The 16,589-nt window shown below is 38.2% G+C and overlaps 1 protein-coding gene across 5 annotated transcripts in view; it reads right to left on the reverse strand.

Annotated features, from left to right (window-relative positions):
• PPP3CC (protein phosphatase 3 catalytic subunit gamma) overlaps nt 1-16,589 on the reverse strand; it is a 159,819-nt gene that overhangs the window by 72,276 nt on the left and 70,954 nt on the right. For all 5 annotated transcript variants that reach the window (XM_036281742.1, XM_036281738.1, XM_036281741.1 and 2 more), the window contains exon 4: nt 3,949-4,060. In XM_036281742.1, the coding sequence (XP_036137635.1) occupies nt 3,949-4,060 (112 nt within the window). The remainder of the gene's footprint in view (nt 1-3,948; nt 4,061-16,589) is intronic.

Here is a 16,589-nt window from a genome sequence, read left to right on the forward strand (position 1 = left end):
TAATATACCTGAACATCTTTCCATATCAATACATCTAGATTCACCTTGATTTTTCAACAGCTGCCTAGTATTCCATTTTTTTAGATGTAGTATCACTTATTCAAGTAGCCCCTTATTGACGATTATCTCTCTCTCTCTCTCTCTCGATATATATATATATATATATATTTTTGCTATTACAATTAACACTATAATGAACATCCATATAAATCCATATCTTATTGTTTTCTTATGAGTAGACAGTGTGGTAGGCATAATTCTAAAGTGACCTGCAAGATCTTTGTATAATCTCTTCCCCTTTGAGTAGGTGGACCCTGTGAATATGTTGAGACTCCCATAATTACATTTCATTATGGTAAAAGGGAGATTTCTCCTAGGTAGGCCTAGCCAGTCAGGCCAGCCTTTGAAAAGCAAAGGGTTTTCTCTAGGTGGCTAATCACAGAAGAGGAAAGCAGAGAGATGCATTCTGGCAGGCTGGAAGAAAGCAGACATTCATGTTGTGAATAGTCTAGGGAGCCACATGGCAAGGAACTGCGAACAGTCTCTAGAAGGTGAGGGCAGACCCCGGCCAACAGTTAGTAGGAAAATGGGGCCCTTAATCCTACAGTCACGACGATTGTGACTACAGAGCTTGGAAAAAGATCCCAAGCTCCAAATGAAAACTGCAGCCCTGGTGACACCTTGATTTTGACTCACTGAGACCCTGAGCAGAGAATTCAGCCATACTGTGCCTGACCTCCTGACTTACAGTAACTATAAGGTAATAAGTGTATTATTTTAAGCAGTTAAATTTGTGGTAATGTGTTATGTAGCACTAAAAAACCAATATAATCTGCATGATAAATTCCTAGAAGTCAAACAGCTGGTTCAAAATGTTTACAGATATTCCAAAATTGTTTTTCAAATACTTTACATCAATTTAAATAAACTTACCACAGTAGACCTAAATTTTTAAAACTCCCTGATTATATTATCTACTGATTTATAGTGTTTATTATAATGAGTACCAAGGGATAGAATGATCTATATTGTATCTTGCCCACCTGTAGCTGATTTTTCTGTCAGAGGGATTTTTTTAAGTGTTTATACTCTAATATCTCTTGTAAGAAGAATTACCTTTCCTGGTAGGCTCTATTAGGAGGAAGAACTGTCATTACAACTACCAACTTCAATATAGGAAGCTGTAGGCAACTAAAGTTAATATAAGCAAGTGGGACACTACTAAATTGTAATCCATCTACCAGTGAGGGGGTTGAATAAACTCTGAAACTGAAAACAAATTTAAAAGGTTTTTTTCTATGTTGAATACTCTTCTCGGAATAAAGCTTTAAATATTTTATAATATATTCAGCCAAGATAGTAATCTGAAGAAAAATATGAACAGGACCACAGAGTGAAATCCATAATCAAATTATCAATTATATGAACAGCAAACTATTTTTATATGTTCAAGATTATTTAGGGAAAGAGGTAGATTTTAGAGCCAGACCAGACCCAAGAAATTTAGTTTGCCTTCCATTTTTCTTTTTGTTTTTGTTTTTTGGGTTATTTTTGTTAATCCTCACCCAAGGATATTTCTTCCATTGATTTTTAGAGACAGTGGGAGGGAGAGAGGGAGCAAAAGAGGGAGAAATGAGAAGTGAGAGAGACACATCGATCAGCTGCCTCCTAAACAACCTCAACCAGGGCTGGGGATCGAACCTAAAACCAAGGTATGTGCCCTTGACCGGGAATCAAACCCGAGAGTCAATGCTCTATCCACTGAGCCAAAACAGCCAGGGCTCTTTAAAATGTTCAGACCCTCTGCCCTGGCTTGGTGACTCTTGGTTGGTTGGAGTGTCCTCCCGTGCACCAAAAAGGTTTCAGGTTCAATTCCCAGTCAGAGCACGTGCAGGAGGCAACAGATCTATGTGTCTATCTGTCTCTCTTCTCTGTGTGTGTGTCTTTCTCAAATCAATAGAAACATATTCTCTGGTTAGGATTAAAAATAAAAATAAAATGTTTATGTTCTCTGACCGAATAATTCTCTTTTGAGAGTTTGTCCTAAAGATACAAATCATAGATGATCATCCTATTCAACAAATTAATTCAACCAACATTTAGTAAGCATCTCCTATGAGTTATTAGATATTGTTATCAGAAAACAACAGTGAAAAAAGTATGTCCCTGCCATCATACAGCCTAAATTCAGGTGGGAGACAAGGACAGTAACAAGTAAATATATTAAAAAACATATAAATTTTATCTATAAAATATATAGAAATTTCAAGTGTTGACAGATACTATGAAAAAAAGTAGGGTGTGAGAGTAAAATGATGAGATTTTAATTTAGAAAAAGCAACCAATGAAGAAAATCTCCCAAGAGATGCCATGGCCCTGGCCGGTTTGGCTCAGTGGTTAGAGCATCAGCCTGCGGTTCAGAGAGACCGGGGTTCGGTTCCTGCTAAGGGCATGTACCTCGGTTGCAGTTTAATCGTGTGGGTGGCAACCACTCGATGTGTCCCTTTCACGTCGATGTTTCTCTCTCTCTCTCTCTCTCTCTCTCTCTCCTTTCCACTCTATCTGAACAAAATATCAAAAAAAAAAAGTCCTCGGGTGAGAATAAAAAAAAAAAGAGATGCCATGAATGAGGTAGGGATGTAGGTCTTACAAGCAGATAGGTATCTGGGGCAATAATAAACAGTAAGTGCAAATTTCCTGGGGCACGTTCTCCCAAACATCCCCAGTAGAGTCACCATCACACTGAATGTTAGTTAAAGCCAACTATAAGTACCTAAAATTGTCATAGAAATCTGTGAGGGTGTTTTTGTTTGTTTGTTTGTTTTTAAACAGCAAATAATGTTTAGACTTTCAAAAAAATTCTATTTATAATAAACTTTTTATTACTATTATAGTATTATTTATAGTTGGAAACAATCTAAATGTCCCACAGTTGTTACTAAATTGGCAATACATTCATAAAATGAAAAAAAAATTTTTTTTTTTATCCTCACCTAAGGACGTTTTTCCATATTTTGTTCAGATAGAGTGGGAGGGAGGGAGAGAGAGAGAGACATAGACACGAAAAGGACACATCCAGTGGATGCCACCTGCAGGACCGCACGACCACACGACCCAACCAGGGCCGGGGACAAACTGCAACCGAGATACGTGCCCTTAGGGGGAAACAAACCCAGGTCTCTCTGGACTGCAGGCCGACGCTTTAACCGCTGAGCCAAACCGGCCAGGGCAAAATGAAATACTTTAAAAAACTTAAAATAACATTTTAAAATCATGGTAAACTATTTAATAATATGAAAAAATGCTATTACATAAAGTGAAAAGAGAAATTTATTAAATAGTCCACAATGAGCCAGTTTTTTTCTTATTGATTTTGAGAGAGAGAGAGAGAGAGAGAGAGAGAGAGAGAGAGAGAGAAACACTGATGAGAGAGAAAATCGACTGGCTGCCTCCTGAATGTCCCCCACTGGGGACTTGGCTCCCAGCCTAGGCATATGCCCTGACTTCTTGGTATAACCAGTAACCCACACTGGCTGGGCCCAAATTTTACTTAAATAAATAAATAAATAAAAATATAAATATATCTTAACTATTTCATGATAAGTTTTTATGTATATAGAAAAGAACAGAAGACTACATCCCAAATATTAAGATAGTAGTGATTATCTTTCACTGGTATGGCTGTGGACAATTTTTATCTTTTTTTGGACTTTTCTATGTTTTTCAAATACACTAAATGTAATATTTTATAAAAATAGAGAGGGAAACCTAAAAGTTATTTTCAAGATAAATGTGTTAAAAGATAGAATTTTATTTACCAGGAAAAAACAAAAACAAAAAAACAGGAAGCATTTGAACTCTATTAGCTTCTTTTTTCTTTATGTTTTATTCACTTTGGCACTGACTAAAAGGTAACTAGAAAAGTTCTGAAGAAGCAATTATACTTACATTCCTGTTTGAAGGTGAAATATTCTGTAAGATGCCTGCATTCATGATTTCCCCGAAGCAGAAACAATGTTTTGGGATGATTAATCTTTAAACTCCATAGAAACAGTATACACTATAAGACAAATACAAGAATAAAGTGTTTATTTGTGACCATGACAATGTACAAAGATAACTTATATAAATTCAAATGACGTGTAATGGCATACCTTATTACTATTCCCAAGTTGAAACATGAAACCTTCAGCTTTTGAATGTGATATGCCATTGCCCTAGAATTAGACAGGGCATAGAGAGTAGCCTTCATAGAAATCTCTCCTTAATTTCTGTTCCCATGTTCTATACAAATACCTAGAACTCTGTGATAAAGGAACCTACACATATATAATATATACCTTATTCATAAAACCTGTATTTTATTTAATAAAGAAACACTAGAAACAGTTTCACTAAAATCAGGAACAAGGCAAAGATATCCACTATCTCTGCTATTATTTAACACTGTACTTAGAGGCACTGGCCAATGGAATTAGATAAAAGCAATCAATTACAGGCTTAAGAATGGATAAAGAAAAAAAACGATCTCTATTTGCAGATAATATAATATACCTGAAAAACTCAAGAAAAATCAATGATAAAACTCAAATAATAAAAAAATTCAGTAACAGGGCAGAATATAAAAATTAATATACAAAATCAATAGCCTTCATATATACAAATAATAAGGAGACAATAGGAGAGAAAATTCCATTTCCAATAGCAGTAAAGAAGATTAAACACACAAGAATACATATATGTACAAATCTCAAACCAGGAAAAATGTAAAACCCTCCCAAAATACACAAAGTAGATATAAACAGAGACATTCCTTATTCTTTTTTTTCTTAATTTATTTATTTATTAATTTTTGTTACAGATGTTTCTCCTTCTTCCCCCACTGATTGACCCCTCCCCCTCCCTCCCTGCCCTGTCCCCACTTTGTTGTCCATGTCCACTGTTCATGCATACATGCATATAAGTTCTGTGGTTTATCTCTCCCCCACCACCCCCCATCCTGGGGATTGTCAGTCTGTACCCCACTTACACATCTCTGGGACTACCCCATTCCTCAGACTGTTATGTTCATTATATTCCACAAATAAGTGAGATCATATGATACTTGTCTTTCTGTTTGGCTTGTTTCACGTAGGATGATACTTTCCAGGTCCCTCCATGTAGTCTCAAAGGATAAGAGATCTTTCTTTCTTACAGCTGCGTAGTACTCCATTGTGTATATGTACCACTGCTTTTTTATCCATTCGTCTACTGATGGACACTTGGGCTGTTTCCAGATCGTAGCTATTGTAAATAGTGCTGCTACAAACATGGGGGTACATCTATTCTTTCTGATTGGTGTTTCAGGCTTCTTAGGGTATATTCCTTGAAGTGCGATCACTGGGTCAAATGGAAGTTCAATTTTTAATTTTTTGAGGTAACACCATATTGTTTCCATAGTGGCTGCACCCCACCAGCAGTGTACTAGAGTCCCCTTTTCTCCGCACCCTTGCGAACACTTGCTGTTTGATGATTTGTTGATGGCAGCCATTTGGACAGGTGTGAGGTGATACCTCATTGTTGTTTTAATTTGCATCTCTCTGATGATTAGTGATGATGAGCATTTCGTCATGTCTCTTAGCCATTTGTATGTCCTGTTTGGAGAGGTGTCTATTTAGTTCCTCAGCCCATTTTTTAATTGGGTTCTTTGTCTTCCTTTTGTGGAGTTGTATGAGCACTCTATATATATTGGAAATTAACCCCTTATCTGATATATCATTGGCAATTATGCTCTCCCATACAGTGGGTAGCCTTACAATTTTGATGATTGTATCTTTCGCTGTGCAGAAGCTTTTGAGTTTGATGTAGTCTCATGTGTTCATTTTCTCCTTTGTTTCTATTGCCTTAGGTGATATATCAGTGAAAATTCTTCTGCGTATGATGTCTGAAATTTTGTTGCCTACAGTTTCTTCTAGGATTTTTATGGATTCATGAGTCATATTGAAGTCTTTTATCCATTTTGAGTTTATTCTTGTGTATGGTGTAAGTTGATGGTCTAGTTTCATTTTTCTGCATGTAGCTGTCCAATTTTCCAGCACCATTTATTAAAGAGGCTGTCCTTACTCCACTGTACGCTCTTGCCACCTTTGTCAAATATTAATTGAGCATATTGCCTTGGGTCCACTTCTGGGTTCTCTGTTCTGTTCCACAGGTCTATATGCCTGTTCTTGTGCCAGTACCAGGCTGTTTTGATTACGGTGGCTTTGTAGTATAACCTGAAATCTGGTAATGTGATCCCTCCAACTTTGTTCTTCCTTTTCAAGATTGCTGTGGCTTTTCGAGGTCTTTGTTGGTTCCATATGAACTTCTGAAGTACTTGTTCTATTCTCTGAAGTATGCCGTTGGTATTTTGATGGGGATTGCACTGAATCTATAGATTGCTTAGGGTAATATGGACATTTTAATGATGTTAATTCTCCCAGTCCATGAACAGGGTATGTGCTTCCACTTTTTTATATCTTCCTCTATTTCTTTTTTTAATGACCTGTAGTTTTCTGCGAATAGGTCCTTTATTTATTTGGTTAAGTTTATTCCTAGGTATCTTAATTGTTTTGCCACTATGATAAATGGAATTGTTTTCTTAGTTTCTCTTTCTGTGATTTCATCATTGGTGTATAAAAATGCCATCAATTTCTTGACGTTAATTTTGTATCCTGCTACTTTGCCAAATTCATTTATTAAGTCTAGTAACTTTTTGATGGAGTATTTGGGGTTTTCTACGTATAGTATCATGTCATCTGCAAATAATGACAGTTTCACTTCCTCCTCTCCAATTTGGATCCCTTTTATTTTTTCTTCCTGTCTGATTGCTATGGTTAAGAACTCCAGTACTATGTTAAATAAGAGTGGCGAAAGTGGGCATCCTTGCCTTGTTCCTGTTCTTAAGGGAAATGCTTTTAGTTTTTGCCCATTGAGTATGATGTTGGTTGTAGGTCTTTCATATGTGGCTTTTATTATGTCTAGATATGATCCCTCTATTCCCACATTGCTGAGCGTTTTTATCAGAAATGGATGCTAGATTTTGTCAAAGGCTTTTTCGGCATCTATTGATATGACCATGTGGTTTTTATTCTTCATTTTATTTATGTGGTGTATCACGTTTATTGATTTGCGAATATTGTACCAGCCTTGCATCCCTGGGATGAATCCCACTTGGTCATGGTGGATGATTTTTTTGGTGTATTGCTGGAGCCGATTTGCTAGTATTTTGTTCAGGATTTTGGCCTCTATGTTCATCAGGGGTATTAGCCTGTAGTTTTCTTTCTTTGTAATGTCTTTTTCTGGTTTTGGAATTAGAATTATGCTGGCTTCATAAAACGAGTTTGGAAGTCTTCCTTCTTCTTGAATTTTTTGAAATAGTTGGAGGAGAATGGGTGTTAGTTCTTCTTTGAATGTTCGGTAAAACTCCCCGGTGAAGCCACCCAGGCCTGGGCTTTTGTTTGCTGGGAGAGTCTTCATTACATCTTCAATTTCCTTAGTTGTTATTGGTCTGTTCAAGTTTTCTATCTCTTCCTGGTCCAGTTTTGGGAGACTATGTGTTTCTAGAAATTTGTCCATTTCACTTAGATTGTCAAATTTGTTGCGATATAATTGTTCCTAGTAGTTGTTAACGATCTTTTGTATTTCTGTGGTGTCAGTTGTTACTTCTCTTTCATTTCTGATTTTGTGCATTTGGGTTCTCTCTCATTTTCTCTTGGTGAGTCTAGCTAATGGTCCATCAATCTTGTTTATCTTTTTGAAAAACCAGCTCTTTGTTTCATTGATCCTTTGAATTGGTTTGTTTGTTTTTTTTGGTCTCTATGTCGTTTATTTCTGCTCTGATCTTTACTATTTCCTTCCTTCTACTTGCTCTGGGGTTTTCTTTTTGTTTGCTCTCTAGTTCTTTAAGTTGTGAGGTTAGATAGTCTATTAGCGATTTTTCTTGTTATTTGAGGTAGGCCTGTAGAGCTATAAAGTTCCCTCTCAGAACTGCTTTCGCTGCATCCCATAGATTTTGTGTTGTTGTGTCTTCATTTTCATTGGTTTCCAAGAAGTTTTTGATTTCTTTCTTGATCTCCTCGGTGACCCATTCATTGTTTAATAACATGCTATTTAGCTTCCATGTGTTCAAATGTCTTTGTATGTTCTTCTTGCAATTGATTTCTAGTTTCATGCCATTGTGATCTGAGAAGATGCTTGATATGATTTCAGTCTTCTTGAATTTGTAGAAACTTAGTTTGTGCCCTAACATGTGGTCTATCTTTGAGAATGTCCCATGTGCCCTTAAGAATGTGAATTCTGTAGTTTTGGGGTGTAATTCTCTGTAGATATCGATTAAATCCATTTGGTCTAGTGCTTCATTTAGAGTCTCTGTTTCCTTGCTAATTTTTTGTCTAGAGGATCTATCCAGTGATGTCAGTGGGGTGTTGAAGTCCCCTGCTATGACTGTATTGCTGTCGATTTCTCCATTGAAGTCCTCCATAAGATTTTTAATATATGTTGGTGCTTCTATATATGTTTATCAAGGTTATATCTTCCTGTTGGATAGATCCTTTCAATATTATGTAGTGGCCTTCTTTGTCTCTAGTTATGGCCTTCATTTTGAAGTCTGTTTTATCAGATATGAGTAATGCTACCCCAGCTTTTTTTTTCCTTTTCGTTTGCTTGGAAGATTTTTTCCATCCCTTCACTTTCAATCTATGTGAGTCTTTTGTTGTGAAGTGGGTCTTTTGTAAACAACATATAGACGAGTCATGCTTTCTTATCCAATCAGCTACTCTGTGTCTTTTTATGGGAGCATTCAATCCACTTACATTTAAGGTGATTATTGATATGTACTTATTTATTGCCATTTTTGTTTAGTGTGGTTATATTTTTCTTCCCATTTCTCCTGCTAATTACAGTAGTCCTTTTAACATTTCTTGCAGTGCTGGTTTGATGCTAATTTATTCCCTTAGCCTTTTTTTGTCTGGGAAGCTCTTTATTTCACCTTCCATTTTGAATTATTAGCCTTGCTGGGTAGAATAGTCTTGGATTCAGATCCTTGTTTTTCATGACCTTGATTACTTCATGCCATTCCCTTCTGGCCTGTAGTGTTTCTTGTGAGAAGTCAGCTGAGAGCCTTATGGGGTTTCCTTTGTGGTAACCTGTTGCTTATCTCTTGTTGCTTTTTGGATTCTCTCTTTGTCTTTAGTTTTTGGCATTTTGATTACTATGTGTCTTGGTGTGGGCCTGTGTGGGTTCTTCTTACTTGGGGCTCTCTGTGCTTCTTGAATTTGAAGCCTTCTTCCTTCACCAATTAGGAAAGTTTTCTGTCACTATTTCTTTGAATATATTCTCTAATCCTTGCTCATTTTCTTCTTCTTCGGGGACTCCTATGATGCGAATATTATTACGTTTCCAGTTGTCCCACTGTTCTCTTAAGCTATCTTCCTGTTTTTTAATCGTTTTTTCCTTTTGGTTTTTTGATTGGTTAATTTTTTCTACCCTGTCTTCTAATTCACTTATCCAGTCCTCAGCTTCCTCTACTCTGCTTTTTAGACCTTGCAATGTGGTTTTCATTTCTGATATGTCGTTTTTAACTTGAAACTGGTTGATTTTCAACATTTCTATGTCTTTACTCATGGTGCTCATGTTCTTACACATGCTGTTGAGCTTCCTCAAGATCATGGCCCTGAATTCCAGTTCTGTTAACTTGCTTAACTGCACTTCATTTATCTCATCTTCGGTAGAGGTCTCTTGTTCTTTCATTTGGCTTTTGTTTCTGTTTTTCACCATTTTGGCTATCACAGTGGTTTTTGGAGTCTGCCAAATTTTCCCCGTGGGTGTTGGTGTTCTGCTGTTTGTGGCTTCCTCTCCTGGGTTTAGATGAGGCAGGGAGGACCCAGTTTAAACACCACTGTCATGTCTGAACTTTCCTCTAGCTTTTTTTTTTTGCCTGGAGGCTATTAGTAGAGGTCACCTGAGGAACCTTGGTTTCTGAGTTGCCTGAAAAACTCCCTCAGGTGCTCAGTGTAAGAGGATTTCCCGAGGGTGGGGCAGATGCTGGTTGTTAATGGGCCTCAATTAGCATTTTAATGGCCACTAGGTGGGGTTGAATCTCCACGGGAGGGTCCGCTGCCTCTCTCAAGGGCCCTGGAAAGGAGTAAGATGACCACAGTCCTGCGTGGCTGCACTCAGCAAAAGGTCTGAGCACCCTCCAAATCCCAAGTGTCCCCACACAGTTCCAGTCCAGTCTGCCTTCCCTCTGCCGGAGCCCAAGGTGAGTGGCGGCTGCCAATTTAGCCTCTGTTCAGACTCTTCGTCATGGAGCTGCCTGGGACTTTTAACCCAAGGGCGCTGCTCCCAGCTAAGGGCAGCCGAGTCTGCGGCACCAGCCAAGGGTGTAGCACTCAGCCGAATTCACAGGACTCAGCCGCGGTCATGGACGCAGCAGAGGCGGCAGCAGCTTCTAGCTGAGTCCCCTGGTCCCAGCTGAGTCTGCTAGTCCCAGCCCAGGCCGCTGCGGACCGTGGGCTCCCGGCCCCCTCTCGTGTCCTCGCAAGCCTACCAGGATTGAGTCAGTGTCCCTGGTTATGTGGTCCTCCAGGCTGCCTTTCGGTTGCCCCTTCCTGATGATTTGTTTTTATTTTCGTTGTAAATCCAGTTTGGTCCTGGGAAACGGTCTGTGTAGCTCCATTCACTCCGCCGCCATTTTTTTTTTCTCCCTTATTCTTGAATAGGATGATTCAACATCAAAAGATGGCAGTTCTTCCTAATTTAATTTATGATATCATTGTAATTCCAATTAAAAAAACAAAAAGCTATTCTATGGAGTTAGACAAACTGATACTAACATTTACATAGGTGGGGAGGGACCATACAAGAACAGCCAGGAAACAGCCAGAAAAACAAACAAACAAACAAACAACACTGAAAAAGCTCTGGCCGGTTTGGCGCAGCGGTTGGAGCATCGGCCTGCAGACCAGAGAGTCCTGGGTTTGGTTCCCGGTAGGGGCACATACCAAAAAGAAACATTAAAAAAGAAAAATTATGAGGGGGACTAGCCCTACTGAATGTGAAAGCATACTTTAAAGTTTCTACAATTAAAGCAATGGTACTGGCAAATATATAAATATACCTACCAGTGGAATAAAATAGTCCAGAAATTAATCTGAGTACATATAAAAATAAGTATATAATAAAGGTGGTATCCTAAATCACTTTGATAATGATGTACTTAATAAATGTCTCTGGGACAACTGGTCACATTTAAAAAAAAGTTAGAGCCATATCTCACATAATAAATGACTAATAGAAATGGGATCTAAATGTATCAAAATAAAACCACACAAATTCTAAAAGAAAACATGTAGGTGAGATCTTCTTTAGCTTTAGTGTGGGAAAAAGCTTTGTAACTAATAACTAAAAATATGAAGGAAAATTTTTTTAAAAAGATGGATAAATCTGACTACATTTGAAAGAATGCATAGTAAAAAACAATTTGGCAAAAACTGACAAAACTACATATTCATTTAACTTTTGATAACTCCTAGGAGTCTACTCTGAAAATACACCTCCAATAATAATAAAATACACATGCACAAGGTTTCAGCATTGTTTGTAATAGCAAAATACTGGAAGGAACATAAACAACCATACATAGGAGAGAGGTTGAGAGATTCACACAATGAAGTACTAAGAAGCTATATATATTTTTAAAAAGCGAGAAAGATCTCTTTAAACTGATTTGGAGTGATTTCCAGGATACAATGTTGAATGAAAAAAGAAGAGTACAAAAGAGTATCTATAGTATGCTACTGTTAATGCAAAAAGAAGGGGATATAAGAAATACACATGTGCATACAAAATATGGGAAGCATAAATCAAAAACTAAAGCACTGGGTTACTTACAAGGAGCACAGAGAGGTGTGGGAAGGAGGGGGAAGTGGGAACAGGTTAAGAGGGATGAGGAGAGAGTAACACTTCTCAAAGCATACCTTTCTGAATAGCTTTGACCTTTAGAACCTCAGTAATGTTTTACATGTGCCTTCTAAGATAAGTAAATGAACCAACCAAGATGTGAAAGAAATCTAAAATGGAATATAAAGACTAACAGATGAACCTAACTGTATTGTAAGTGGATAACAAAGCAACAAAAAAGGAGATGGGGGGCAGGGGAAACTAACCCAAGTAACTTTGGAAAACAGCATATTGACTGCATAATACAAGGCTAAAGACACAAAGAAATATACAAATACTGTAACTCTAGTTAGTAAATTTGTTTTTCACAGTATGAGTCTGCTATTATGAGTTTGCTGTTATGTATCTATTTTATGGGTATACTAGGATTGAACAGATAAGTGACCATATTGAGAGTCAGGAAAGGGGGGAGGCTAGAATGAACCTTGTGATGGACTGTAATCAGAGGTATCATTATGAACTCATGCTTTTTAAGATACACACAGATAGGTTACGAAATAAATAAAAATATGAGTGTAGCCTGGCTGGTGTGGCTCAGGTTGAGGGTCGATCCATGCACCAAGAGGTCGTCAGTTCTATTCCCGATCAGGGCACATGCCAAATTGTGGGCTCAATTCCCAATACGGGGTGTGAAGGAGGCAGCAGATAGATGTTTCTCTCTCATCATCATTGTTTCTATCCCTCTCTCCGCCTCCCTTCCTCTCTTTCTCTCTAAAAAAACAACAAAAACATTTTTTTTAAAAGTGTATGTGTAGGTTAGTGTGTGTGTGTGTGTGTGTGTGTGTGTGTGTGTGTGTGTATACACACTTCCTAGCTCCTTCTGCTGAGAGGACCTAGGACCACAAAAAGCACTATGTGTACTGATTTGGGTATTACAAATAAATTTTAGCCAGGAGGTATACACACAAATACAGAATTCATGAATAATGAAAATTCACAGTATATGCTAATCATGAAATATACATATCTCAAATACAGCCTCAAAACACAAGCAACAATTGATAGGACTATGGTGAGAAACAGATAAATCAATAACTGCAGTTGAAGATTTTGACAGAAATCCAAAAGTAACTCATAGTCCAAGCAGAAAAAATAATCAACGTTATAAAGGACAATTCAATAAATAGAGAACACATCCTTTTCAAGAACATATGGAATAGTCACAAAAATCTATCACGTTCTGCATCACAAAAGGATCTCAATAAAAGAATGAATATTATTTATATCATGTTCTCTAATCAAATTACATTAATTAGCCCTGGCTGGTTTGGCTCAGTAGTTAAAGTGTCAGCCCACGGACCAAGGAGTCACAGGTTCGAGTCTGATCAAGGGCACGAACTTTGGTTGCCGTTCTTTCCACCCTGGTCAGGGTTGTGCGGGAGGCAACCAGTTGATGTGTCTCTTTCACATCAATGATTCTCTCTGTCTCTTTCTCCCTCCCTCCCACTCTGTCTGAAGATAAATGGAAAAGTATCCTCGAGTAAGGATTAAAATAATAATAATAATAATAATAATGATAATAAATTATTTAAAATCATAACAGAACATCAACTCCAAAAAAAATTCTGCATGACTGGAAACAAAAACATATACTACACTTCATTGTCAATTACAAAGAATTCTTAAAATGTAAAACACTGGCCCTGGCCGGTTTGGCTCAGTGGCTAGAGCGTCAGCCTGCGGTCCAGAGAGACCTGGGTTCGGTTTCCACTAAGGGTGCGTGCCTCAGTTCCAGTTTGTCCCCGGCCCTGGTTGGTCATGCGGGTGGCAGCCACTCGATATGTCCCTTTCAAGTCAATGTTTCTCTCTCTCTCTTCCTCTCTCTCCCTCCCACTCTATCTGAACAAAAAATGGAAAAATGTTCGGGTAAGGATTAAAAAAAAAAAAAGTAAAACACTGAATGATAAGATAAAAACAATACGTGTCAAAATACCAGGGACTCAGATAAAACAGTACTTAAAGGGAAATGTACAGTGATAGGCACATTTATTTCTTAAAAACAGATTATGTAAATATGCTTGTATATGCTTAACCTATCTCTGAAAGGTCATGCAAGAAACTCTTGCCCTGGCCGATTTGGCTCAGTGGTTAGAGCGTCGGCCTGCGGTCCGGAGAGACCCGGGTTCAGTTCCCGCTAAGGGCACGTACATCGGTTGCAGTTTGTCCCCAGCCCTGGTTGGTCGTGCGGGTGGCAGCCACTCGATGTGTCCCTTCACATCGATGTTTCTCTCTCTCTCTCTCTCTCTTCCTCTCTCTCCCTCCCACTCTATCTGTACAAAAAATGGAAAAATATCCTCGGGTGAGGATTAAAAAAAAAAAAAAGAAACTCTTAACAGTGATTGTAAGAGTGTAATGGTTAAAATATGAGATGCTCAGTTTCCTTAGGAATTAGAAAATATTAATTGAAATAATGATAAAATAATGCTTATACTCATCATTCTGATAAATGTTAGAAAATGAGATAAAACCAAATTCTGGCAAGAGGGATGTGAGGAAATATGATCTCTTAGGTGCTACTGGCAGGAGTATAGACTGGTATAGCCATTCTGAAGAGTGATCTGGCAATAGTCAGTTCAAGTATGAAGCCATATACCCGTTTCCCTAGCAATCCTACTCGTTCATAAACCATAAAGAAACTAAAACATGAGACCTTAAGTGGATTTATATCGTAAGCAGTGTTCACTGTGGAAAGTAACTGGAAGCAACCTAGTTATCCACCACTGAGTACATAAGATGAAAATGTCATAGATATGTACTATGGAATACTATACAGCAGGCAGAAAGCAATGAAGTAGAAATACACAGCAATCCAGATAGATTTTTAAAACATAATACGTAAAAATAAAACAGAAATAGAGCTACAGCAATGGTTCTCAGTGTGGTCACCGAGTGTGGCGCATCATCATTATGTAGGAACTTGTTAGAGATTCTCAGGCTCTACCCCAGACCTAATGAACCAGAAATTCTGGGGTGGGGTTCAGCAAACTACTTTTGAACAAGTCCTCCAGGTATTTATGACACAGGTTGAATTTTCAGAACCACAGAACAGCACTATAACATTTATGTAAAATTAAAATACTTCATCCATAAAAGACTTGTATGTTAAAAAACTGATTAATGTATTATATGTATTCTGAGGCATATACCAAATACAACAGAAACGTGTACTTGGGAGAGAGATAAAGGAAAACAGAAGTCACAGATAAGAAAACAAACAAACAGAGATGGACTTTGCAAAGATGAGTAATAAATGGGCTATGCATGACCTAAGGAGTTTGATTAATTCAACTGAGATTTTCCCAACTCCCAAGACTTCAAAATTCTGAATCCAAATGCTTCTCAAATGCCTAATCTAAGTTACCAATATCTTTTGCTCATTCTTACTGGGTTATATTCCTAACTGGTCTTTCTATACCCACTCACATTCCAGCCAGATAAACTGTTTTATTATTGTTTTATTTATTTATTTTTTTTAATTTATTTTTAGATAGAGAGAAAGGGAGAGCAAGAGAGATACTGAAACATCGATGAAAGAGAACACTGATCGGCTGCCTCCTGCACACCCCTACTGGGGATCAAGCCTGCAACCCAGGCATGTGCCCTGATTGGGAACTGAACCGGTGACCTCTTGGTTCACAGGACGACGCTCAATCCACTGAGTCACACCAGCCAGGTCAAAGAAATTGCTTTAAAACATAAATATTACTCCCCTGCTCAAAGCAAACAAACAAATAACTCCAATGGCTTTCTATCACATTCAGTATGAAACCCAAACTCTACACCATAGTAGGCAATGACTCACATGATCTAACCCCTGCCTCTCTCTCATACATCCCTACATCATTCTCTTAGTCATTATTCTATCTAGCCACAGCAGCCTTGATACAACTTGTGACCTGCCTTAGGCATGCTCCTGCCTCAGAGCTTTTACACTTCTGTCCTCTGTCTAGAATGTACTTCCCAACCCACCTTCTTTGCATGGTTCATTCTCTCAGGTCATACAAGTTCCTGTTCAAACATTACCTCTTCAGACAGGCTTTCCCTGATCTCCATGTAAATTAGCATACTCCTGTCCCCTTGGTTTGATTTTCATAGACACTACACAAATCTATGATATTGTCACTCGCTTTAAAAAACACAATAAAGGACTTGGCTTTGCTTGTTCTTCACCATATTCCCAGAATTTAAAATGTCTCTCACCTTACTGGTGTGGCTCAGTGGTTGAGCATCGACCCATGTGCCCTGACGGGTTCGATGTTTCTATCTCTCTCTCCCTCTCCCTTCCCCTCTAAAAGTCAATAAAGAAAAAAAAAATTTATTATTATTATTTTTTTTTTTATCCTCACCCGAGGACATTTTTCCATTTTTTGTTCAGGTAGAGTGGGAGGGAGAGAGAGGAACAGAGAGAGAGAGAGAAACATCGATGTGAAAGGAACACATCGAGTGGCTGCCACCCGCACAACCGACCAGGGCCGGGGACAAACTGCAACCGAGGTACGCGCCCTTAGCGGGAACCGAACCCGGGTCTCTCAGGACTGCAGGCCGACGCTCTAACCGCTGAGCCAAACCGGCCAGGGCGAAAAAAAAAAAAATTAAAATGTCTCTCTACA

The sequence above is a fragment of the Molossus molossus genome, unplaced genomic scaffold (assembly GCF_014108415.1).
Source record: "Molossus molossus isolate mMolMol1 unplaced genomic scaffold, mMolMol1.p scaffold_m16_p_4, whole genome shotgun sequence".
NCBI lineage: Eukaryota > Metazoa > Chordata > Mammalia > Chiroptera > Molossidae > Molossus > Molossus molossus.